Source organism: Borostomias antarcticus (assembly GCF_949987555.1).
Source record: "Borostomias antarcticus genome assembly, chromosome: 15".
In the NCBI taxonomy this organism is placed as follows: domain Eukaryota; kingdom Metazoa; phylum Chordata; class Actinopteri; order Stomiiformes; family Stomiidae; genus Borostomias; species Borostomias antarcticus.
The window spans coordinates 7,859,287-7,883,945 of record NC_140248.1 but is presented as its reverse complement, the minus strand read 5'-3'; the positions used below and the strand labels follow the sequence as shown (position 1 = coordinate 7,883,945).

General features: G+C 48.1%; 1 protein-coding gene across 1 annotated transcript in view; it reads right to left on the bottom strand.

The window, feature by feature from the left end:
• Positions 1-10,392: 10,392 nt before the first annotated feature.
• The window catches only part of zzef1 (zinc finger, ZZ-type with EF hand domain 1), a gene marked incomplete at its 5' end in the record, with an annotated part of 33,679 nt that continues 19,412 nt past the window's right edge, over positions 10,393-24,659 (bottom strand). Inside the window, 13 exons of the mRNA XM_084449972.1 lie at positions 10,393-10,530; positions 11,955-12,026; positions 16,889-17,039; positions 20,612-20,777; positions 21,003-21,101; positions 21,293-21,461; positions 21,633-21,776; positions 21,894-22,253; positions 22,429-22,564; positions 22,667-22,767; positions 22,904-23,212; positions 23,363-23,592; positions 24,206-24,338. Coding sequence (XP_084306098.1) covers positions 10,450-10,530; positions 11,955-12,026; positions 16,889-17,039; positions 20,612-20,777; positions 21,003-21,101; positions 21,293-21,461; positions 21,633-21,776; positions 21,894-22,253; positions 22,429-22,564; positions 22,667-22,767; positions 22,904-23,212; positions 23,363-23,592; positions 24,206-24,338 — 2,151 coding nt within the window. The 3' untranslated portion in view covers positions 10,393-10,449. The remainder of the gene's footprint in view (positions 10,531-11,954; positions 12,027-16,888; positions 17,040-20,611; positions 20,778-21,002; positions 21,102-21,292; positions 21,462-21,632; positions 21,777-21,893; positions 22,254-22,428; positions 22,565-22,666; positions 22,768-22,903; positions 23,213-23,362; positions 23,593-24,205; positions 24,339-24,659) is intronic.

Sequence of the window (24,659 nt, the reverse complement as noted above, 5' to 3'; positions counted from 1 at the left end):
CTGATTGAAGTTGAGCACTGACTTTTAATCGTTCTTCTTTGGCTCCAAAGACAATTACTTCAGTTTTATTTTTGTTTAGTTGGAGAAAGTTCTGGCACATCCAATCATTGATTTGTTCAATGCACTTACTGTGACTTAGACACAGATACGCCTACCTCCTGGGGAGGGTTCTTGATCTGGCCAACTGTTGTGAAGGTCTCTCTTCACTTCACTTCACTGGTTCTCCTCAGATGAATCTCTCAACCACATACTGTAGCTGTACTCCTCCACAACGTCTTCACTGTTGCAGCCCAAGAGAACAGCTACAGTATATTAATGGGGCTGCTAATTGCTTTGATTACATGATTAGCTCTTGGCCTGGCTGCAGGTATAGTACCAACAGTATAATGTTACCATAGTACAAGAATAAAAGAGTCAATACTGTCTAATGTGACTGTAAAAATGATATTTTTATTAAAAAATAAATACATTTTAAAAAACTAAGCCGAGGCCTCTTTTCTTTGGTTTTCTCCATATTTAGGATTCTTTATATCTGGTACATTCACACGTTAGCTTCTCTGTATGATTATGCTACAGACCTGTTGATAGTACATTAGGTCTCTTGTTGTTCACAGTTTCCATAAATAGATTATAGTAATTGGTTACATGTGCGTGTGTGTGTGTGTGTGTGTGTGTCGGGGGGGGGGGGGGATGGACAGGTAAGTGCTCAGGTGCCGGAGACAGCAGACCCTTGAGTTTGGGGACAGACCAGCTGCCAATGACAGAGAGCAGAGAGCAGGATGCTGCTTTCCATAAGAGCTACCACCTCCTGGACACTCTCTCTCTCTCTCTTTGTGTGTGTGTGTGTGTTTGTGTGTGTGTGTGTGTGTGAGAGAGAGAGAGAGAGAGAGAGAGAGAGAGAGACACAGAGAGACATATAGAGAGAGAGAGAGAGAGAGAGAGAGGGAGGGAGACACAGAGAGAGACACACACACACACACACACACACACACACACACAGACAGAGAGCCCAGGAGGTGGTAGTCCTCATAGATTAGTCCTATCCCGCAGGTATACATGCAACACGACCAGGTTGATACAGTAATAGACAGTGTTGTTAACTATTAACCAGCTCCTGCTCATCTATGGCACGGCTTCTTTGTCCACCAAGGTCATTGCCTTATAAAGTATGCAGAGCTGAATGCTCTATGAGGCCAGAACAAACGGGAGACATAAAAGGGAGGTACAGTATCGTCTTTCAGCCCTGAGTCGTCATTAGACCAGCTTGAGGAGAGGAGAAAGGCGCAGGTCTCCAGGTTGTTAAGTGATAGAGTTACAAGTAGACCACTGCAGCACATTTTTGTGCAGCCACGTGTGACCTAAATCCAGGGAGGGGATCTGTCAAACAAGAAAAAACACCTACAACAGCTGTTGTCATCGTCTATGGCTGAAACCATATAAGCCTACCTATGAAACGCTATTGGATAGTTGTACACTTTATAGTATTATGTATTGGAGTCATACAGAGCATGTGTGTGTGTGTGTGTGTGTGTGTGTGTGTGTGTGTGCTGCAATGACGTAAAATGGCACAAAGAGCAAATGTTTGTGGTGATTCCCCTCTGCAGTGTTCTACCACTGTGTGATGACAGCATTGCACGGAGACGCCCAGCTAATTACCTTTGGCTAATAAGAATCATGACTTGCACTACACACACACACGCACACACGCACACACACACACACACACACACACATCGTAAAAACCAGGAAGGCTATATCCACCTCTAGTGTTTCTCTCCATCTATCTCTCCCCAGTCTCCTGTGTGTTGCGTTCGCAGGCATGTGCCTGATAGGATTTACAGCGCGCGAGTGTGTCGTCGTGTCTCAGTCAGGTGTTGGCATGGCAGCCCGACTGCAGTGCTTCTGCCGCTCTCACACACCGCGCCGCGGCACTGACCTTGCAGAGCTGCTGCTTTTCCGGGAGGATACTGCATCATCACACCTCTGTCCCCTCTACCCCCCCCCCCCTCCCTCTCCTCTGTCTTATCTGTGTCCTGATAAGGAGCGCTGTGTAGTCCTCCCGGGACTCCTGGGTTCCCACTCACACGCTGTAATTGGGGGAGGGCTCTGTGAGAGCGCTCATCGTGAGTTCTGGTCACGTAGGGCCTCTATACGGAACAGAGGATTCACATACTGAAGCGACAGTGTCCACACAGTCTCAGACTGGTGATGAAATAGAGTGAAGGTACCTGTGTGTGTGTGTGCGAAAGAGAGGGAGGGAGATATAGATAGAAAGAGAGAGAGAGAGAGAGAGAGAGAGAGAGAGAGAATGGGGTGGGTTGTGAAAAGTAATTCCTAAAGGGGGCCAAAACCTGCCTGGTGTTATATGGACTGAGAGCAGGTATTTGAGTGGAGATGTCCTTGTACTGTAGGATGTCCCTTGTTACTCCCTGTCTCCTCCCAGCCGGATGTAATGAGATTCATTGATGTGTCAGTGAGAGGCCTCACTGCCTTGATCCTGTTTACTGCAGAGTCCTCATACAGTAGGACTTGACACTGGGACACTGGAAACACATATAGGCAAGACTAATGGGATAAGATTAAGGAAAAATGAATAGAATTAAGAAGGCATGAATCAAATGCTTTCAAGGTCTTATGCGACCCTATCTACTAGGTGACTAGGAGAGAGAGAGAGAGAGAAAGAAAGAGAGAGAGGGAGAGATAGAGAGAAAGAAAGAAAGAAAGAAAGAGAGAGAGGGAGAGATAGAGAGAAAGAAAGAAAGAAAGAGAGAGAGGGAGAGATAGAGAGAAAGAAAGAGAGAGGGAGAGATAGAGAGAAAGAAAGAAAGAGAGAGGGAGAGATAGAGAGAGAGATAGAGAGAAAGAAGAAAGAGGGATAGAGAGAGGGAGAGAGGTTTCTACCTCCTCCAGGCACACCTGCCGTCCATGAACATCCGTGGGTAGCTGGCTGGAGCAGCAGCACTGAGAGCCAGAGTCATGACTGATGGGTATTTGATGACTTCTCCCTCACTTCGCTTATCTCCAGGCTGCTGGCTGCCTCCTACGAGAAAAGAGTCCCACAACAACATAGCCCCCCACATCCTGCTGGAATATAAATCAAAGACAGAGAGAGGGAGCGGCAGAGAGAGACTCACACCTACTGGAGCTGGCCAGAGGATAGAAGGAGGAGAGACACCTCTACTTTGGTTTAGAATTTGAACCTTTGCCAGGAGACGTTTTCCAATCACACTGACTTGAAGCATATGCAATCTCAAAGTAGAGAATTTCAAGCTTGTTCAAAGACAATTAAGATACATCTCCATCTATTGCCTTAATACAGCATCTTTGTCAGTAAATGTGAGATATATACTATCAAGTACAGTGGCCCTGAAGTGCAAAACACACTGACATTTCGCAAAACACTACGACATTTTGCAAAAACGACATTTAGCAAAATACATTTCACAAAACACATTTTGCGAAAACACGACACTTCGCAAAAACACGGCATTTCGCAAAAACAACATTTCGCAAGAACACAACAGCATTTTGTGAAAGCACAACAGTCAGAGGTGACAGGACCTTGCATGTCTTTCTTCTACCCATCTCTCTCTCTGTTATCATATCTACCTACAGTACTACCCATCTCTCTCTCTGTTATCCTATCTTCCTACTACCCATCTCTCTCTCTGTTATCCTATCTTCCTACTACCCATCTCTCTCTCTGTTATCCTATCTTCCTACTACCCATCTCTTTCTCTCTGTTATCATATTTTCCTATCTACCCATCTCTCTGTTATCCTATCTACCCATCTCTCTCTCTGTTATCCTATCTACCCATCTCTCTCTCTGTTATCCTATCTTCCTACTACCCATCTCTCTCTCTGTTATCCTATCTTCCTACTACCCATCTCTCTCTCTGTTATCCTATCTACCCATCTCTCTCTCTGTTATCCTATCTTCCTACTACCCATCTCTCTCTCTGTTATCCTATCTTCCTACTACCCATCTCTCTCTCTGTTATCCTATCTACCCATCTCTCTCTCTGTTATCCTATCAGCCCTCTGTCCGCTTAATCCTGGTGCTTCCTTCGTGGCCTTGGAGGAGGAGTCTGCTGGTTCTCTCTGGTTCTCTGCTCTTCTGTTAGCCTGTCTCAGGTGTGTACAGTGTCAGCCAAAGCTCTGGGAGAGCCGGGGCTTGGTGACCTGCTGCCCTAGCTCATGGAGCCCCTGGCCTCTGAGCAGAGCTCTGTGCACCGCTCTGGAGCTGCAGATAAGATCTGTCCCAAACAGATATGTCCCTCAATCAACCACCTTCACCCTACACCTCCTGGTGAACTTGATCCACTGACTCTTGTGAGTGGAGATATTTATGAGTTTGGTGAACATGGTGAACTCTCTTATGCCTACCCCTCACTTCCCTCACCTCCTTCTGCTGAGGGGATGGCTGGTCTAGGAATTGAGCTGATGCCAGATGTGGGTCAGACAGCCAGTAAGGTGGACATAGTCTCTCATGTCCATGATGGCTACATCATGATGTTTATCTACCTGCATATCTGAAATGTCGTTGTGTTTAAGCAAAATGTGTCTTTGCGAAATGTTGTGTTTTTGCGAAATGATGTTTTCGGAAAATGTTGTTTTCGTGAAATGTCAGCGTTTTTGCAAATTGTGTTTTTGCGAATTGACACCTTTTTAGCGAAATGTCGTGTGAAATGTGTTTAGCGAAATGTAGTGTTTTGTGGAATATCGTGGAATATCGTATCGTTTGCAAATGTCGTCGTGTTTTGCAAAATGTTGGCATGTTTTGCTGTTCAGGACGACCATAATCTGAGCCTACAGGTTTTTAGTTGTAGGCTTTTTGTCAGGCACTAAAAGCTCCTCCAAATAGCCTAATCACGCAGTGTGGTTGTTCCATGGAAGCCAGCCATGGCCCTGATCCAGCGTCTGTCTGCATGTGAAGCCAGGGCCAGCCAGGTGCTGTCAGCAGCCAGTCCAACACGCTTGCCTGGGTCAGCCACAAACACACACCGGGTCATATTTCATAGGTACAGCCAGGACGACACTCATCTCCCCCCGTAGCGTTAGTGGATCCCTTCTGTCTCCCGCAGTCTGAGGCGCTCGACAAATTAACAGACTTACCGTCGGACGCCACGTCTAGACTTCCAGCACCACCGTCTACAGCCTTCTCCTGCCACAAGTGAACCCTGACAGACCCAGAGCCAGCTCCAAACCCAGAATGAAATGAGACCAACACTAGCTGGGGTATCTCTCCCTATGCAATCATAAGATAGCTCAAGCACGGCGGCTAAATATGGGTTGAGGGGCTGTGTCTTATTCCTGCTGGCTTTATTTAACTACCCAATTATCCTCTGGCCTTGTGGGATGTGACCGACACTGGCCTTCCTGTCTCGAGTGGGCATTTGGAAGTAGGTCTCGTTATGACGAGTGGGCCGGGTTGTCAGACATGGCGCCGAGGTAAAGGTGGTGGTGATGACGGCATGCCAGCTTGACCATCTGTTGGTCCGAAGGCCTGAGCGGTATAACGGCCTGCAGTGCTGTCGGGGCTGTGGACTGGGATTGGGTCAAGGTACATAAGGAAAAACAACAGGGGATTCTGATGAGACAGCATGAAGGATTCCATGGCATCAGCCCAGTTACTCATTTTTCAACTAATGAGCCGGAGCGCAGAGCCACACAAAGAGACGGAAAGAAAAAGTGGAGGGAAAAACATGGTCATTAGAGAGTTGGAGGGACCTCTGATCGCCTGGTTCATGCGGCGTGAGTTCTATTTAGAGAGGAACTCGACTGGGCATCGACATTTGATGGGTGTTTGCGATGACACGAATGACATACTACGACATACATCTGGCGAGAACAAAAATATCCCTCTGCACTGTTGCTTTGGGAATTATAGCCTCAGAATGAGAGAGCAGGAGGCAGATGAACCCAAAGATCCAACTGGTTAGTTCCACCACTGACCTTCATACATGGAGTCAGTTTATCTATGATATCAGCATGACCATGGGACAGAGCGAGGTCTGATAGGTTGAAATAGCTGCGAGGTTGATGCACTGCCAGAGGCGTCAATGAAGGAGCCACTCATATTCTGCATTATTCGCTTTATTCACTTCAGGTCAGTCTGGCGTAATTGGGGGTGCGGATGCGGAAGTGCCCGTTGACTTCAATGTTAAAAGTTCACTGTAAAAACACCACTTAAAGAACCAAAATAGTCAAAATAACAGGCTGAATACACTATCGGGGTTACAAACTCATCATTACCAGACTCTGATTGTTTTCGCGTTTTGCGTTTGGAAATACATGGGAGTGAATGCAGCCGACGGCTAACTATGACTCATTCACCTCCATGTATTTCCAAACGCAAAATGCAAAAACAATCAGAGTAAACAACGGCAGTGAAAAACAATCAGAGTCTGGTAATGATGAGTTTGTAACCCCGATAGTGTATTCAGCCTGTTATTTTGATATTTTGGTTCTTGAAGTGGTGTTTTCATAGTGAACTTTTAACATTGGAGTCAACGGGAACTTCCGCATCCGTACCACCAACTACCTCAGACTGACCAACATGGCAGCTGAAGTGAATGAAGCGAATAGGGACATGAATACCCACTGTTCTGATAATGAACTTGTGCACTCAGACAAACAGAATTAACTTAATCTGATCTAGTGGGTGTCTTGGACAAGAATTGGATGTCTCCAAGTGAGGCTTTGCCAGCTCTTAACAGGCACCTAGGTATTGCTGGGAAATATCAAACCCCAGTTTTCTCTCACTTCTGCACTGACCAATGGGTCTCATTCACAAATGTTTCTTAGTTTTCTTCTTAAACTCCACTTACACCGTTTCAAATAAGAACAGTCGACAAACACTGAAGAGCAGCCTTAAGTAGCTACGGACATATTGAAGGGGTAGTGTGCTAAGTTGGACATTTGGCCCTATTTGTTGTCAGTAGCCTATACCATGAACCTAAAACATGGAGACCATCATTTCACTGATCGTTTCAGTATTGAGCTAGCGGCAGTTTTTCTGCAAGGGCTACAATGGAAGTCAATGGGGCACCCGTAAACGCGTTGGAAGACGATGATAAATGTGTTTTTATTCACCTAGTCCTCTGTGGGAGCATTGAAAACAAGCGCCAGAGGAATGCTTATGTCCAAGCCATGCAAAACATGTACAAATATTAGGATTGCGATACACAGGAGAGCATACTGAGACTCGTAAGATTAAATCCTGTGCTTACTGTCTTGGAAAAAGCACATTTATCATTTTTTTTATGCATTTACCGGTGCCCCATTGACTTCCATTGTAGCCCACTAAGAGCCTGTATAAAAACTGCAGCTAGATCAATACTGGAACGATCAGTGAAATGATGGTCTCTATGTTGCAGGTTCATGGTAGACAGACCACAAATAGGGCTAAATGTCCAAAATAGCACACTACCACTTTAACCATTATGCAACTGGTATTCATATTGAGAAGTGACATTTGAGCACAACCATGTAGTTGCATGTCCTTATACGGGCTTCCGGGAGTTGACCTATGCTTATTCGGGTACGGCCTTGCACATTCAATTTGCGAAACCATGGGATTCATTATGAGAAGGCAGGTGCGAACTCATCCAGCCATTCACAAGCAGCTTCTTCTTTAGAAACATTCATGGGAAGAAATTTAAGAACGGAACTTATGAAGATATTGGTGAATGAGGCCCATTGTTCCTGCCTGTTCTCCTAAGTCATGACTGGCAGGCGTGGGTGTGTACAATGAGCCTCACACCTTCGGGCTGTCAGGGCTTTGTTTACACCCCGAGACACATGATGTGTCCCCAAGTGATGACATCACTCCCCCTCCTCGCTCCTCTTCTGGTGTGTGGCCTGCTCGGCTGACTCACCCGTGTGGGGGTACACAGAGCAGCTGGGCTCTGAATCATCCAGACTCTTATTGAACATTTCCTCCGTTTGATGTCATTAACGCCCGGGTGATCATCGTTCCCATCATGGCCAGTATCCCTGTGCTCTGCGGATGGAGGCAGAGAGCAGGGCAGCTGAGGTAATGCTGCCTCGGGCTGAAAAATTAGTTTGAATTAACAGAGGGCAGTCTCCTGCCAAAACGAGAACAAGGAAAGGACAGACGATTTCCAAATGACAGGAGGGTTTATGTTCTTGGAGGAAGAAATGCTAACAGGAGAAGGAAGGAGAGCTGTTTGACTTAAACATATCTAATCCACTGGATTAGATATGTTTGGGCTGTGGGTCATGCCGTGGTCTGGGTCCATCATGTGCTCAGTTATTCAAAGAGCTATACCTCCAGAATATCTGCAAAACACTCATTCTTATCAAATTTCAATTTATGTATGACACAATTGCAATATGAAGACTAAAAATATGTTTCCGGTTGAAAAAGTGAAAAGGACCTGGGGAACTCCAAGGCTTTAATAAACTAATGGGAGCTGCCTAATGAGCATGAGGACCTTAAACAAAAGGAGTTGACAAAAGGAGCCATACACTTCACACATCAAAAATGTGTTTTTTAATTAAAAATGGATCACAATTCAACCCAAGCATTACTTTTTTTCTCCCCTTTTCTCCAATGTGCCACACATAGAAAATCAAAAGAATGAAAGTGTCTAGCCTTCCGTAACTAATACAATATATTAGAATTCTTATTTGTAAGGGGGTCGATATGAAAGACATCTTTTTTCCTGCATTATTACAATGTGCAATTGACAATATTCACAGCTATGTACATTCAAACACAGTGTTTCAAACAAGCATCATCAACAAATGAAAGAAAGAACAAAAACAATCTTGAAAGTAAAAAGATAGAAAAAAGCTCAAATTAAACAATATATTCTCTTTTAAAAATATAATTAATGATGACTTTTACAATGGTATGAGAGTTAAATTATGATTGCTTCAATTTTAACCATAGGCACATTGTAGTTATATGAGGCGCTGTTGAAGTGTATTCTAAGGGGTATGAGGTCCATGTGGTGGCCATGTTTCTGGGACAGCCAGGGTGTTCACACTCCCTTCATGGCTGAAGCCCATGTAAACAAAACACTGGAGGGAGACCCAACTGCCTGTGTCATCAGCTAGTGCCCCGCCCCTTTAACCCTTATCCAGGTACAGGACCTTTACACGCAAACTGCACATCTCTGGACATTTCCTTTCCTGTTTCCACATAGGGCAGCTACGTATGTGATCACATGGTAGGAGACTCCAGTAGGAGCTCCCGGAAGAGAGACACCGCACACATGTAATGTTTTGACAAATAGGGTTTCTTTGGCATTAACCAACGTCATTCCCATTCAAAGTTACACAAAGTCACACATAAAACTTTCAACAAAAAATAAGAATTCTGATAACACCTCATCACCATTCTCAAAACTGAAATAGAATTGCCAACCCAATCTCTAGGAAGCTGCTTTAAAATAGCCACAGTATAATCATTCATAAACATATCGGGGACAAATGTTTTCGAAGGTAGCTAAAGCCCTCATAATTCATGGCCAGAGAGTCAAGACACAACCCTGATATGCAGAACTCTGAAACACGGGAACATCTAGAGCGGAACAGTGACTGAACGCTGTACTTGTGTCGTCGTAGTAGTGAGCGGAGATAGTGAGACGGTGGACAAGTGTGAGTTGATCCGAAGGCTTACAGCACGCCCATGCATGAGGCACCATACACGTGAGCATATCTGGGTGAATGTCATAAAGGTCTAAATGCTGATTGTTTCCTATGAGCCCCTCAGCAGTGTGAGAAACCACCTTGGGACAAATCTACTGTCCAGGGGATGAGGAGGAGGAGGAGGGGGATGAGGAGGAGGGTGTGGAGAGGGAAGGGAAGGCTCAGTGAGATGTTGGGTCACAGCTCTCTCTCCCTCTCTCCCATAGTGAGTAATGAGACGCCTCTGTTCTGGCCTGTATTTTTAGACTGCTCTAAGGGTCCAAAGAGAGACAGGCAAGTAGGCAAGGTGACCTGCTTTCGCTGTGATCGATTGTCTAACCCAAGGTGTTGTTTGTTTAGGGGGCAAACAAGGAACTAAATAAACGTACCCCCTAAAGTGGCTAATTTGGCACACTTCCCGGGCTTTAGCATCTTCAAGTAAAACAGATCCTAAAAATATAGACGCTCAGCGAACGTCCCCTCCTGTAAATGGACACGCTGACATGCTGGACCCACCTACGGCAAAAAGGACTGTGATGAACAGACGGGGGGCGCTCTGGAAACTGGGTTCTCTGGAAACTGGGTTCTCTGGAAACTGGGTTCTCTTGGAGAAGAGGTTCCGTCGGTCCCCTTCTTCCCTCTCTCAAACGGAGCTGGCTGAGAGACCCCCCTTCTTCTTCGTCTTCCTTTCTTTTCCTCTTCCTCTCCGTCTCTGCCCCCACCTCTTTCTCTCTCTCCCCCTCCCCTTCTCTCTCTCCCCCTCCCTTTCTCTCTCTCTCTTTCTCTCTCAGGGGGACATGTTGAGCAGCTTGGTGGATTTATTGGGATAATTGATAGCCAGGCTGATGGCGGCGATGTTCTTCAGAGCCTGAACGATAATACCAAGCAGAGAGCAAAGGAAGTGAAAATAAGGAGAGAGAGGAGAGAGAGACAGAGGGAGAGAGAGAGAGAGAGAGAGAGATGGAGAAACAGAGGGAGAGACAGAGGACAAGCAAGGTGAAGATAAGGAAGGAGACTGTTAGAATCTTAGGGCGACAATTCAATTGCGTGCCAGCAAATACACACAGACAATAAGCACCGTCCTCCATGTCTCATCCAGAGTTGAAGAGAACCGACCGCTCATCACATTTCAACCATTTCCCCCTGGGAATCAACAGAGTATCTATAAGAATCTACGTGTCTATCTACTCCACAGCGTCTGCCTCTATAGCCATGCTCATCTTATAGAAGAAAGGCTGACGGTGACGGCCATTCCGGGGTGGAGAGCCCCGTCGCGACAGGCTCGTTTTGACAGGCGTTCATGTTGGAACGGTGCCTCGCACCTCACTCTCTCCCTCCGGCGGTCCGTTCTCCCGTAGGCCCCGCCCCTCTAGCCCCTCTGCCTGAACCCGCCCACAAAGGAGAGGATGGCGGCTCGACCGGCCGGCCACGCAGCGTAATGGCCGGTAATTATGACCAAATACATTAGTCTTGAGCACAGCCCACACAGGGCGCCCCGGGGAGGGGGGGGGGGGGGGGTCAATGGCGTTATGATTCACCGGTCCGAGAGACAGGGACCAGCTGAATCACAACAACGCAAGACTATTAGCGCCATGGGGGACTGCGATGGGCGATTAGTAAAGTGAGCCAAACTGCAAATTAGGGATGCACCCGATACCGATAACAGATATTAACATTGTTGTTATGGCCGATAAGCAATATTTACCGATGTCGATATGTTCTGTATAAAAACAAGTTTATATGATAAGCAAATGTTGTACATACTTAAAAACACATGGAAACACTGTCTCTATCTCCACAACACTTGGAAAAGCCTATAAATAAAAAAGCCTATAAATCATAGATTTACTGCATCGTTTCGTCTCAAACAACTACACACACACACACACAACAGCAGCTAGACAGAAATAAGTATCGGCTGTTTACATCGGCCCCGTTTTGCACATCGGACCGATACCGATATGATTGCCGATATATTGTGCATCCATACTGCAAATGCACGGCGTATGCCTACAGGTATGTGGAGTAAAGTGAGAGCTTTGCGACGTATCACGCCCACACAAGGCACAGTGAGGAGCGTATCTAGGCCAGACTTTGGAGCCCACATACCGAAGACATCAAGATAACCAGCAAGCCAGTCAAGAGCTCAGGCTGAGAGAACATCAATATTCTGAGAAACGCTGGAAGCATTCAGGGGGAAAATCTTTGAATCTGAGAAGTACATATGAAAGTCGTTTTGCATACTAAAGATTTCGTAGCTAGTCAAGGATAAGAGAGGTGCTGAAAGCTCACCTGTGCGGTGTGATTGTGGAGCTGCTCGTTGGTAGTCATGGCCAGCAAGTACTCCTGGAGAATGCCTTGCTCCTGGAAAACACAGACAGACACAGGGTCAGTCGCACTCCTATCCTGCTCCACTATTGTTCTTTAGCTCACTCACTCCGAGTCTATACCTCCAGTCTTTACCCTCGCTGTGTGCACTAAGGCTCTACAAAGACCAGGAGGAGGGTTCACATTACACCAGCTTGAAAATCACCACACCGGTTATCTGTCAGCTTTAGAATCGATTTTAAGATTATTTTATTAGTCTTTAAATCCATATATAATAATGCACCCAAGTACAGTACATGTACAAGACATGCTTTTAAAATATACACCTAGTAGGTCCCTCAGGTCCTCTGGCACTGAGCTTTTAATGGTTCCTAGAGTCAGGACTAAGAGGCCTGGGGAGGCAGCCTTCAGCTCCTCTGCCCCCTGCCTTTGGAACACCCAAGGACCTGAGAATGCCTGAGACCGTGGTGACTTTTAAGCAAGATCTTAAAACATACCTTTTTAATATTGCTTTACTTGTGTTAATATCTTGAACTGTTCTTTATAGTTTTTAGTTTGTTTTTGTTTTTTTTACATTTAAAAAATTATTTTAACTGTTAGTTTCTTTTAAATCCGTCCTCACTGTGTTGACATGATTTATAATTGTATCCATCTATTTTTATTTGTACGAATGGTGCTGTAGAAATAGAATGACATTGACATTGACAAGGGATTAAAACCCAGGCACGCACAGCTCAAACGCAGGATTTCATTTAGCCATAAAAAAAAAGAAGGTCAGTATCAAAGCGGCTGGAGGAAGCCTCTCTGCCGGTGCTATAAGAGAGCGTGTAGAGGGTCCCGTTCAAATGCTTGATGCACACTCACAGTGATGAGTGGAGTTTCCCTATCATGTTCATCTCCGTCTCACAGTACTGAGAAAAAGCTCCACTCAGGTTTCAGGAGAGAAAATCCTCAAAAATGGCAAACTAATCGAAGAGATCTTCCACCAGAGGCCTCATCCGAGAGAAATACCCCTGCGTTGTATGCGAGGAGAGCAAGGGAACATAGATAAGACGAAGCAGGACCCAAATGGACCGTGAGCGGCCAAATGGAGCTTTCCTGGTGCAGGAGACACAGTCCAGAGCCTCGCACCTCCGTCCATCTCCCCACACTCGCCTGTTTATGCTGAGGAACATCCTCCAGCAATTTGTACAGCCGACAGTGCATGACATTCCATGACGTGTAATCTCAGGATACACGGGTTCAAAAAATGATCCCTTGATGATCTCTAAACAGCTTTGAAAGAGTCACTTCCTGATGCACGTTGTTTATAGACTTCGACATCTCGACTTGCACTCATGCTATTAGGATAAAATGTGCTTTTAAACCCGAAGAACTGATTGATTATATGGTCCTATTGGTTATTATAGGCAATACCTACTTGTGTATTGTTCCAAATAAAAACACAGAAGACTACAGTATAGACTGCGTTAAGTTCAACATGCCATATTGGCAGCTTGTTGACATGTAATGTAACTGTGGGTGGCTGTGGCTAGCGGGTCGTCCAATGACCGCAGGGTAGGCGGTTTGAATCCCGGCTCCGCCTGTCCACATGTCGAAGTGTCCTTGGGAAAGACACTGAACCAAATTGCTCCCAATGAGCAGGCTAGCACCTTGCATGGCAGCTGCCGCCATTGGTGTGTGTGATTGTGTGTGTGAATGGGTGAATGAGAGGCCATTGTAAAGTGCTTTGGATAAAAGGGCTGTGTAAGTGCAGTCCATTTACCATTTACACACTGTGAATTTAGCCTGTATGCCATCGCTTTGGTGTGGGCTAGCCAGCATGTCAACACACTGAGCAACTAGGCTTACTTTTTAGTAAATACGTGCTGTACAGTCAAGCCAGAAAGCCTGCACACCCCTTTCACCTTCTCCATGTTTTATTACATTACAGACTTAACATAATAGATGGAGTTAATTTTTTTGCCTTCAACATTTACACACACTAACCAATAATCACAAAGTGAAAACAGGTTTTTAGAAAATATGAAATTAGGTTATTTAGGGGTTACATATCTGTACACACTCTTAGCCTAATACTTGGTTGATGCATCTTTGGCAGAGAATACAGCTTCAAGGCGTCTTGGGAAAGAAGCTATGAGCTTGGCACACTTGTTTCTGGGGATTTTTGCCCATTCCTCTTGGCATAATGGATTCAAGTCTGGGCTCTGGCTGGGCCTCTCGAGGACATTCAGACTTTCTGTGTCACTCCTTTGTTCTCTTGGCTGTGTGCTTCGGGTCGTTGTCATGTTGGAAGGTAAACCTTCGCCTCAGTCTGAGGTCCAGAGCAGGTTTTCTAGGACCTTGGTGTACTTGGCTGCATTCATCTTTCTGTCAATCAGGATTAGTCGCTCCGTTCCCGCTGCTGAAAAACATCCCCACATCATGATTCTGCCACCGCCGTGCTTCACCGTAGGGATGTATCAGGCAGATGATGCGTGGTGCCTGGTTTCCTCCAGACGTGACACTTGGTATTCAGGCCAAAAAGTTCAATTTTGGTTTCAGCAGACCAGAAAATCTTGGTAAACTCCAAGCGGGCTGTCATGTGGCTTCCGTCTGGTCACTCTACCATAAAGGCCTGATTGGTGGAGTGCTGCCTGGATGGTTGATCTTCTGAAAGGCTCTCCCATCTCCACAAGGATATGCTGGAGCTCTGTCAAAGTGTTTCTGCTCACCTCCCTGGCCAAGGCCCCTCTTTTCCGATTGCAGGTCTAGGAAAATTATTGGTGGTTCCAAACTACTTCCATTTACAAATGTTGGTGGCCCTTCTCCAGGTCTATGCCTTGACACAATCCTGTTTCTGAGGTCTGCCAATAACTTCTTTGACCCCATGGCTTGGAGTTTGCTCTGACATGCACTGTCAACTATGGGACCTTATATAGGCAAGTGTTGGCAATCCCCAATCATGTTCAGTCAATTTAACTTACCACAGGTGGACTCCAAAAGTTGTAGAAACATCTCAAGCAGTATCAGTGGAAACAAAATGTACCTCAGCTCACTTTTGGGTGTCCTATCAAAGGATGCGCACACTTGTGATGATGTGATATGATATTTTACATTTAGATTTTTAATTTAAAAAACTGTTTTCACTTTGTCATTATGGGCCATTTTGTGTAGAATTTTGAGACAACAAATGAATTCAATCCATTGTAGAACAAGTCTGCAGCATAATAAAACATGGACAAGGTGAACAGGATGTGCAGACTTTCTGGATTGACTGTAGATGTTGACTGCATGACATAAGGCCTCTATGTTGGTAGTGTTTCCACACACTCTTGGATCAGAGCATGTCATTCCGTAACCCAGAGGGGCTGCATGCATACAGTACACTGTACAATTGTTTTCTTTTGAAATGTAATACTGTACGTAATAGGTTGGAACACATCCTGTGCCAAGTAGTCATTTATCACCAACTGCCAGTCAGAGTACGGCAGGGGAGGGGCCAAAGCGTGAGAGAGTAAAAAAAAGAAAAAAAGAAAAGGAAACCAGGATGTTGACAGCAGCCTATCACCAACACACTTCCTGTTCAGCAACCGCTCTATTGATGGGTTTGCTAGTGTTTCTATGCAGTGTGTTTTATAACGCTGACTGGAAATGACACTGCTGTTCTACTGGGGTGCCTGGGGTGGCCCTGGGGGGTGGCCCTGGGGACGCCCACCTCGATGCCAGCGCCCTGCTACGGCTCTGCCCAGGGACAGCAGCCAGCCGGGCATGGCGTCTCAATCCACCAGCTCCAGAGTCGCTCTAGTGTTAAATTCCCTAATGACTAATGTAGTATGTGTGACATTGACACACACACACACACCGCTGCCATATCCCGCCATGTCTCTCCTCTCCCTGCTCTCACACTCCGCTCCCCGGCGAGGAGAGGGAGGGTGACTCAGTGTTACAGACGGTGCAGCAAACACATCCGACGGCCTGTGAAAGATTGTTCTGCTGGGATGATACTAAAGGCCGTGGGGTCGAGGTGATCGGCCCCAGGGGGATCCTCTCGCCTGTCCTCACTGTGTGTGAATGTTCATGAGTGTGTGTGTGTGTGTTTGTGTGTGCGTATTGCGATTGTGTTTAGGCATGCATGTGGGCCATCTCAGTCTACCACATTCCCTAGGTTGGCCTGTGACTGTGTGGCTGGTGAGAACTACTACTGCCCCCTGGTGGTCTGCTGAAACAATGCTGATCGCTGGGTCTCACCGCCTCATTAACTGGCAAAAACCTCCTCCACAAAGACAAAGCCAAACTCCTTCCCTATCATCTACCCTGGAGGCTGTGGTTGAGATCCATTTCAGAGGCACTGCAGGAGGCAGGCAGCCCAGGGCCCCGCCAGCTCTGGAAATAGAGGAGTAACTAGTCATGTGACTGCCCAGCCTGCACAAGCACACTGATCGACGGGGACATATTTTGGGCTTATCGCACAGCCTCGGATATCTTCTTAATTAATAACTCAAGACGTGATAGAGCAGCTTGTCTCTCTCCCTCTCTCTCCCTCTCTCTCTCACACACACACACACACACACACACACGCACACGCACACGCGCACGCGCACACGCACACACGCACAGCCATCTCTCTCCCCAGCCATCTCTCTCCCCATCATCAAGCCAAAAATGTGGTATCAGTGAGTGAGTGAGTGCAGTAGTCCAGATGGCATGCCCGTGGACTGGGATAGGGCCCAGCAGGTGACCAGGTGGGCCAGTATAAACACCTTTATCAACACACATTCACTGGCCAAGACTGCAACTTGTGTTACTGGTGTGTGTGTCTACTCCCTTCCATCTCCTGGAATAGGCCAACATTGTTGTTGTACTTGTGCTGGAACCGTGTGTGTGTGTGTGTGTGTGTGTGTGAGTGTGTGTCTCACCGTGGCCCTGGCCTCGGCGATGAAGAACAGCTCGGTCAGGGCTCTGTGGAGGGGCAGGAGGACGGTGATGCTGGTCGGGTCCTGGCTCAGCCCGTTCTCCATGGACATGAACAACTGCCACAGAGGCCTCAGCAGAGTCAGCTCGCAGCCCCTGTACACACACACACACACACACACACACACACACACACACACACACACACACACACACACACACACACACACACACACACACACACACACACACACACACACACACACACACACACACACACACACACACACACACACACACACACACACACACACACACACACAGTTAGAAGACTGACGTATCCACTTGTGGGAACTGTTGAATGTTGATGAGTGCGTGTGTAAGGTGGGGGAAACCCCAACACACAGATCAGAGTGAGGTTGATGGTGTGTAGACCTGATGAGGTCAGAAGAATAGTAAAAGAGCAGCCTGGAAGCCAGACTCTGTGTGAAGAAAAAGAAAACGTTTTCACGATAGAGTCTGGACTTCCAGCTGCCCAGAACGATTTGTGTTTTCCCAGAAAATGGGTAACCAATCAGGAGACTGCATTTAAACTGCTGTTCCGCCCCCAGTCCCTGATTGGTTCCTGTATAATCTAATGACAGTGTAGATGATGACGAGAAATAGAACAGCTGTCCGCTAGTAGAATGAAGCAACGACGTTAGAAGAATAAACACAGCCACAAGTGCAGTTATTGCAGGAACAGACTCAATAACAACAATTAAAGAAAAACAAGAGTATGCACTAGCAGAGTTTCTCGCCGAAATTGTTTTTTTCCGCCGTTCTTACGACTGGATTTGGCAAAAGTTTGATCTATGTTTTGTTACGCTAATTGGCTGTCAAGGCCAGTACTCCTGCCTACTCAAAACTGCTTAACCTATTATGGCTAGTACATGAGTATGTGTGCTCTGCCATATTCCTACTATACTTGGTCTGGTCAGGGCTCGGATCCCTGGCACTGATACGGTCGGCTCAGTCAGTGATGTCACCGTGGCCGGCAGCAAATAAACCATGCAAATGCCCAAACAGCTGACAGTTGATGTGACCTTATCTCCATGGCAACTATCAAAGTACTAAGCCACAACTGTTTTTTGTTTTTTTTTGTGCGTGGCTGTAAGCCAGCACACCTAGAATAGCAAATGTCCAATAGTCGTCACTCCCTGTGTCCCTTTGTCAAGTCATTTTTCGTTCCCAGTTAATGGACTTCAGGAACACAGACGTGTTGTAAGCATGTAGATTAGCCTACTAGGCCTATTTGTTAAATAATAGCCTACAGCCTATAGCCGTTAGCCTACATCGGTTGTTTTGGAGACTTTCCTTTAGGCTGCAATAGCCTAAGACACGACAACCTGTCTGTCATTTCATTTATTTATTGATTATCATTTGCTCTAATTGTTCTAATGTTGGATTGTTTTTAGGCTATAGCCTACCATTTTGTTCTGCGAATACAGTAGACTATCGATGCAGCGTAGGCCTCATTTGAGAATAAAGTAGGCTACTGTATTTGATCAAAGCATGCACTCAAGTGGAAATTTGTTTATTTTGTTCTAGGCTACTGTAGGCCTATTATAGGCTAAGCTGTATGAGTTTAGTTGGCTATTTGATTGCAATTTTGATGCATTTTCACAAGTAATTAAGGGTATTTATCGGTGTATTATGAGTCTATATGAAACAAGTACCACTTATTGAATTTGGTGCATTTTAACATATGTTTCAGTCATCCGGACATTTCAGAGATACGAACGACCTTCGGTCCCGTTGGGTTCGGATAAGTGGGGTCCTACTGTACATTTATTTGGACACTTTGATACAATGTTTACTTTCTGTAATTCGATCGATTCTTGTCTTTTGTGTGAATAACGTCAGGAATTGTAATTTTGGATATTAAGCTAACCTAGAGAGAGTTAGCTAAAACATGCAACATTACCCAGCTAGCAGATCATCTGTGGGCAGCCAGCGGCCCGCTGACGACCAACTCGGCGGTCCACCGGCAGGAGCCGTGGCGGCCCTCCTATGGCAGGATCAGTGGCTAGGCAGCGGGGCCACCGCTGGCGCTGCTAGCGGTCCTCCGTCGGCGAGTTGGTGGCTTTCCACTCACATACCACGCCAACAACGAACCGACAGAGGGCCGCTAGCCAGCGCCAGCGGCTGTATGTATACATGTACGTCTTTGCTAGCGACTGTTAGCAGTCTTGGTAGTTGAGGTTGTAACATTACATTGGATGCAATGTTAGCTAGCCAGCTCATCATGCTAGCTAACGTTAGCTAGTGCACCTCACCACTTCCCAGAGAAATCGGTAATCGGTAAACCCATAATCGGTCGACCTCTACACCACACCACGCCACAGACCCCACAAATCAGCCCCTGAGAGGGCTAGAGAAACATGGTCTTCACCGGTGGGGGCAGGTGGGTAGCCCGGAGAGGGCTCCACTGCCCCCGACCCAATATGACGCGAGGGGGCGGAGTCTCGCCACCACACCACGGACCCCACAACTCAGCCCTCGAGTGCGCTAGAGACACAGGGTCTTCACTGGTGGGGGCAGGTGGGTGGCCCAGAGAGAGGTACACTGTCCACGACCAGCTCTGACCCGAGGGGGCGGAGTCTCGCCATCAAGCCACTATCCACTCCAAGGATCCCACAACTCAGCCCCTGAGTGGGCTAGAGACACACGGTCTTTGCCAGTGGGTGCAAGGAGATTGCCCAGAGGTCACTGTACTGTGCTCAATGAGCTCTGACCCAAGCGGGTAGAGTCTCGCCACCACGCCACTATCCATGCCATGAACTCCACAACTCAGCCCCTGAGTGGGCTAGAGACACACGGTTTTCACCAGTGGGTGTATGGAGTATGCCCGCATGTAACTGCACTACACCCGAACCGTTCTGACGCGAGGGGGCGGAGTATTGCCACAATGATGGCAGACATCGAAGCGGTACAAATTTGCCTAACTATATTAAAAGGTTACAGACTTTGTAGCAAATGTGTCTGTGGGAAAAATATTTTATTACCCAGCTATCTTAGTTACACCAATATTGAACTATTTTGACAACCCAACTATTTTGGGTTGTGTGTGTCGTATTTATTAAGTTTGACAAATCTACGAAGCTTATAGCTAACTTTAGCTAACTAGCCATAGCCGAAGCCGGCTCTATGCTGGCTAGATTGTCTGGTTATATTGACAACGTGCTTCACTAGATCACATGGGCTTGTTAATTCTGTTTGGAAAACGATATAGTTTATAACATTAAATGATTCAAGTGACAAGAAAGAGATCCATCATTGTTTACACACACCATTGTTTACCAAAACCATAGCAACGCTATTTTCCGGTCGTACTGCCGGACTGGGATTTGCCGGATGAGTAAAATTTTTTGAATGCATACGGACGTCCACCGGAGCGGAATTTTGTCCGGACCGCATCCCTCGGAGCCCTGTCGCATGCGGTCTGCGGACTCTCATAGGATATGAATGACTTCCGGTGTTTTCAGAACCGTACCGCAGTCATTTTTCCGCAATGGTGTAAAGGCGGCTTCAATACTAGAACGATCAGTGAAATTATGGTCTCTATGTTTCAGGTTCATGGTAGACAGACCACAAATAGGGCTAAATGTCCAAAATAGCACACAATGGCGGGGTGCGGGTGTATGCAAGACAGCGTGCATATGTGTGTATAAGGCGCAGAGCCTCACCTTTGTGACTGACACTGCAGGAGGCGGAGCAGCAGGTGGATAGCCTTCAGCCGCTGGTTCCCTGTCTGACGACAGGCCACGCCCACCTGCCAGTCCCAGATGTCGGCCAACGGGAGGTGGCCAAGCACTTGCTCGTCAGCCAACATTTGTTTAAGGATTTCAAAACCTGTTTGCGGAGGACCAGGAGAGAGGAGGGGTGCACAGAATGAACAATGCATCAGATTCATCAGCAGTGTTCCATTGGCTGGGCAGACTCCGAATTAGGAGCCCATTATGAAACACAAACCACATGTGACAGGTCCACAGATGCTTCCATCCCCGGCCCACACTGCTCAGCAGTCATCAGTGTGTGTGTGTGTGTGTGTGTGTGTGTGTGTATTTATAGACAGACCTGTCTGGAAGCGGCCCCTGTGCCCTCCAGTCACAGTAAACTTGTAGCCCCACTCGGTGTTGCTCATGTCGGAGATAAACCTGTAGTGCAGGGTGTCCCCTGAGAAAAAAACACACACACACACACACACACACACACACACACACTTCAGATGTGACATCACGGGGACCCCCCCTCCCTCCCTCCCAACACACACACACACACAGACACACTAGTACAGACACACTAGTACAGACACTACGGCTGAACGCTGAGAGTTTCTTCTCCAGACCCGGTTCTTGGCCGCTTACCGGGGATCTCAAAGTCGGACCATTTCTGTGGGGAGCCGCTGAAGTTGTGCAGGTCCTGGAGGAAGTCGCTGCTGCTGGCCATGATGAGCTCGTCGCAGCCCTCCTCGGTGTAGCAGCGCAGATCGAACTTCACCGACAGGTAGATGGCCCCCGGAATGTGCACCTTGTCCTGCAGAGAAGGGAGAGGATGCCGTCACGACTCACCGTTGGCGTGCAGATTCTGGAACTTTCCAGGCACGGCGGGGGGAAAAAAAGCACTTCAACACACTTCCTGCTCAAATCTTTCACATTGGCTTAGTTGCGGGGGGGGGGGGGGGGGGGGGGCGGTCGAAAGACCCACCTCAAAGTTGGTGTTGTTGTCGTAGGGGTGTTTGGACTCGCGGACCTGCACGGCCATGCCTGGCTCCTCCATGAACTGGCACGCCGTCAGGGACAGGCTTCCCAGCATGCTCTGGCTGCAGCCCTTCAGCACCTTCTGCAGGATCTGGGAGACGCAGAGGAGAGCCTCGTCAGAGAGGCTAACGACCGGACGAGAACACACGCACACACGCGCACGCACACACACACACACCCTCCCGCCTCCTACCCCTCCCTAACTCACCCTCTCCCAGAGAGGCCTCTCCTCCAGCTGCATCAGCATGTCCAGGATGTAGGCCATGTGCGAGGCCCCGCTCAGCTCCAGGGCGTCCTCGTTCAGCGCCGCCTCGCGGGGCCAGTCGGCCAGCAGGGACGCCAGCACGTGGCGGGCGTACAGCGTGGAGATGGCCTGGTTGACCTTCACCAGGTACTGGCGCACGGCCCGGTTGCTGCGCGCGTCCAGCTCCTTGTGGAGCAGGGCGGAGCTCTTGGTGCGCCGCTGCTTGGCGTAGCTCAGCTGCAGGTCGCTCTCAGAGTTGGTGATGAGCTTCTGGGTCACCACGTTGGTCTCCTCCGTGGCCTTCTCACAGTGACTGGGCTTGGACTGATGGAGAGGGGGAGGGGGGGGGCAGGTGGAGAGAATTAACTTTAATAAAATTAACGTTACTAAAACGTTAACCGGAACTGTGTGACGGTCCCTAATCCCAGACTGTGTATTTTTGAATACGATAACGCCGCATCGACCGTCGTGGTCAGTAGCGGTCCGGCGGACGGCTCACCACGCAGGGCACGACGATCATGTCCGTGTCCACGGCCTTAGTGCTCCTCTCCTCAGAGCGCGGCCGCTTGGCGGGCTGCCACTTCTGCGCCAGCGTGCGGATGGTCTCGTCCGTCTTGATCACGTCGCCGTCGAACCTGCGATCACACGAGACGTGAGTGAGCATCTCTCTGAGCGCCCCGGTCTGGGCCGTCGCCCGCCTCCGGTACCGACCCCCCCCTCCCCCAACCGGTACCGACCTCTTCTGCACCTCCAGGAAGAACGAGTCGGTCCTCTTCATCTGCAGCTCGTACATGGCTCGCAGGATGTGCAGAGGGGCGTTCAAGGCATCGTGGGTAATCTGTATAGAACAGGTAAACACCGACCGGGTTAAACAGAAGCATGGAAACTCGGGAGGCGGATCCCACGGTCAAAGCAAAGAGATTTTTCTAGGGTTCGGTCGGACGGTAGTGTAATAACGGTGTCGTGGCGCTGACCTGGAAGCAGATCTTGGTCTCCTCGTCCAGCCCCTCCAGGGGGTCCGGTCGGTTGGGGTCGGGGTCGTCGGTGCAGCAGCTGGAGTGGTCCGAGTCGTGCTCCTTGTCCGGCTCCCTCTCCTCCCGCTCCGCGTCCTGGGCCATGGAGTGGATCTCCCTCTTGGAGGAGTACAGCATGATGGACAGGATCTCCAGGTCCCGGAGGAGCCACAGCTTGCTGAAGCCGGTCCCCTTGCTGCACTTCCTCACCAGCAGCTGGGTCAGGCCCGACTGCCGGATGGCCTCCTGGGCCTCCTCCACGCCGTGCTTCTGCAGGGAGGAGGGCTCACAGTCAGCGTCACACACTCCCGACATCGAACGCGGGGGCCAACCGCGACCGCGTGGGACACGGAGCCGCTCGGGAAAGGTGAACAGGCAAGCCGATAAGAGTCCTACGCACGAGGAATGTTCCCGCCGTACCTTGAGGGTGTTGTAGAGGCCCTTGAGGGCCAGGGAGAGGACCCAGCTGGCCTCCACGGCGTCCGGGGCGTTGAAGTCCAGGCTGCCCTGCAGCAGGTGGCTGATGATGGAGGTGAAGTTGCCGAGGTAGCGGCTGAGCTGGGCGTGAGGGGGGCCCTGGGCCCCTGCCTGGCCCGGGGAGCCTGCCGTAGCGCCGGGGTCCTGGGGCTGGATCAGCTGGTAGTCCTTCACTGTGGGGTGGGGTGGGGCGGGGGGAGGGGAGGGTTGAGGAGATACGGGAGTTATCCTTTTGTACCGGAAACGTCGGGATTCCCGAGGTCGTCATCAAATACGTCCCCTGAACTCGCAATTTCCGCCATTTTACTCGGATAAAAAATTTACTCCGCGCATCAACAATAAGTGAAAGCTGTAATAAGACTGTTTATTAGCACTTCTGTCTTATTTGTGTCTCATTAAATCAGTCGTATACACAGTACTGTCTATCAGTCTAACGTCTATCAGTGGACAATGTTGCTAAGTTCATATGCGAAAAATAGCATAGTTTGTTGTAATAAACTGGTATTGCTAACAATGGCTAACAATAGCTAACTTGGCTAGAACTACAAAGATGGGGCGAAAGCGGATTTTTCGCGCATTGTTTCTGGAACGTATTCAACTGGCATACAACGTCGTCCCGGGCGCCAAATTCGGAGCTCCGATACAAAAGGAACGCCACAGGATTCCCCCATTCTAAAGTCTCTACAGAACACAGCTGCACCATAATTCCTACTCGGCGCTGAAGTATAGGAAAGGTTGAGCCAGAGAGAGCGACGGCGTGTCCGATGATGGCTCCGCCCCACTCACCCGTCTTCCTCTTGCGGGTCTTGACGTCCACCACGGCGGCGTGGTTCTTCTCGGTGAAGTGCTTGAGCAGGATCATGTGATGCTGCTCGTTGGCGTTGTCTACGAACACTGACTGGGTGCCCATGCACAGCACCTGAGACCAACAACGGCGAGGGAGAGAGAGACAGTATTGTTATATATTTGATAGCAAATTTTTATTTAGTTTAGTCTTTTGACTAAAATGCTATTTAGTTTTAGTTATATTTGAGTCATTTGAAGTGTTTTAGCTCTAGTGTAGTTTCAGTTGACTAAATTGCATTAAGATTTTAGTCGACTAAATGTACAGTATTTTTAGTCGACTAAAATCGATTTAATTGAAGTGTATTGCATTATTTAATCATTTCTCTAGAATTTCCAAACTCATATACTCCTGGAGGAAACATCTATTAGACTGATGGACAAAGCTACTGAATTA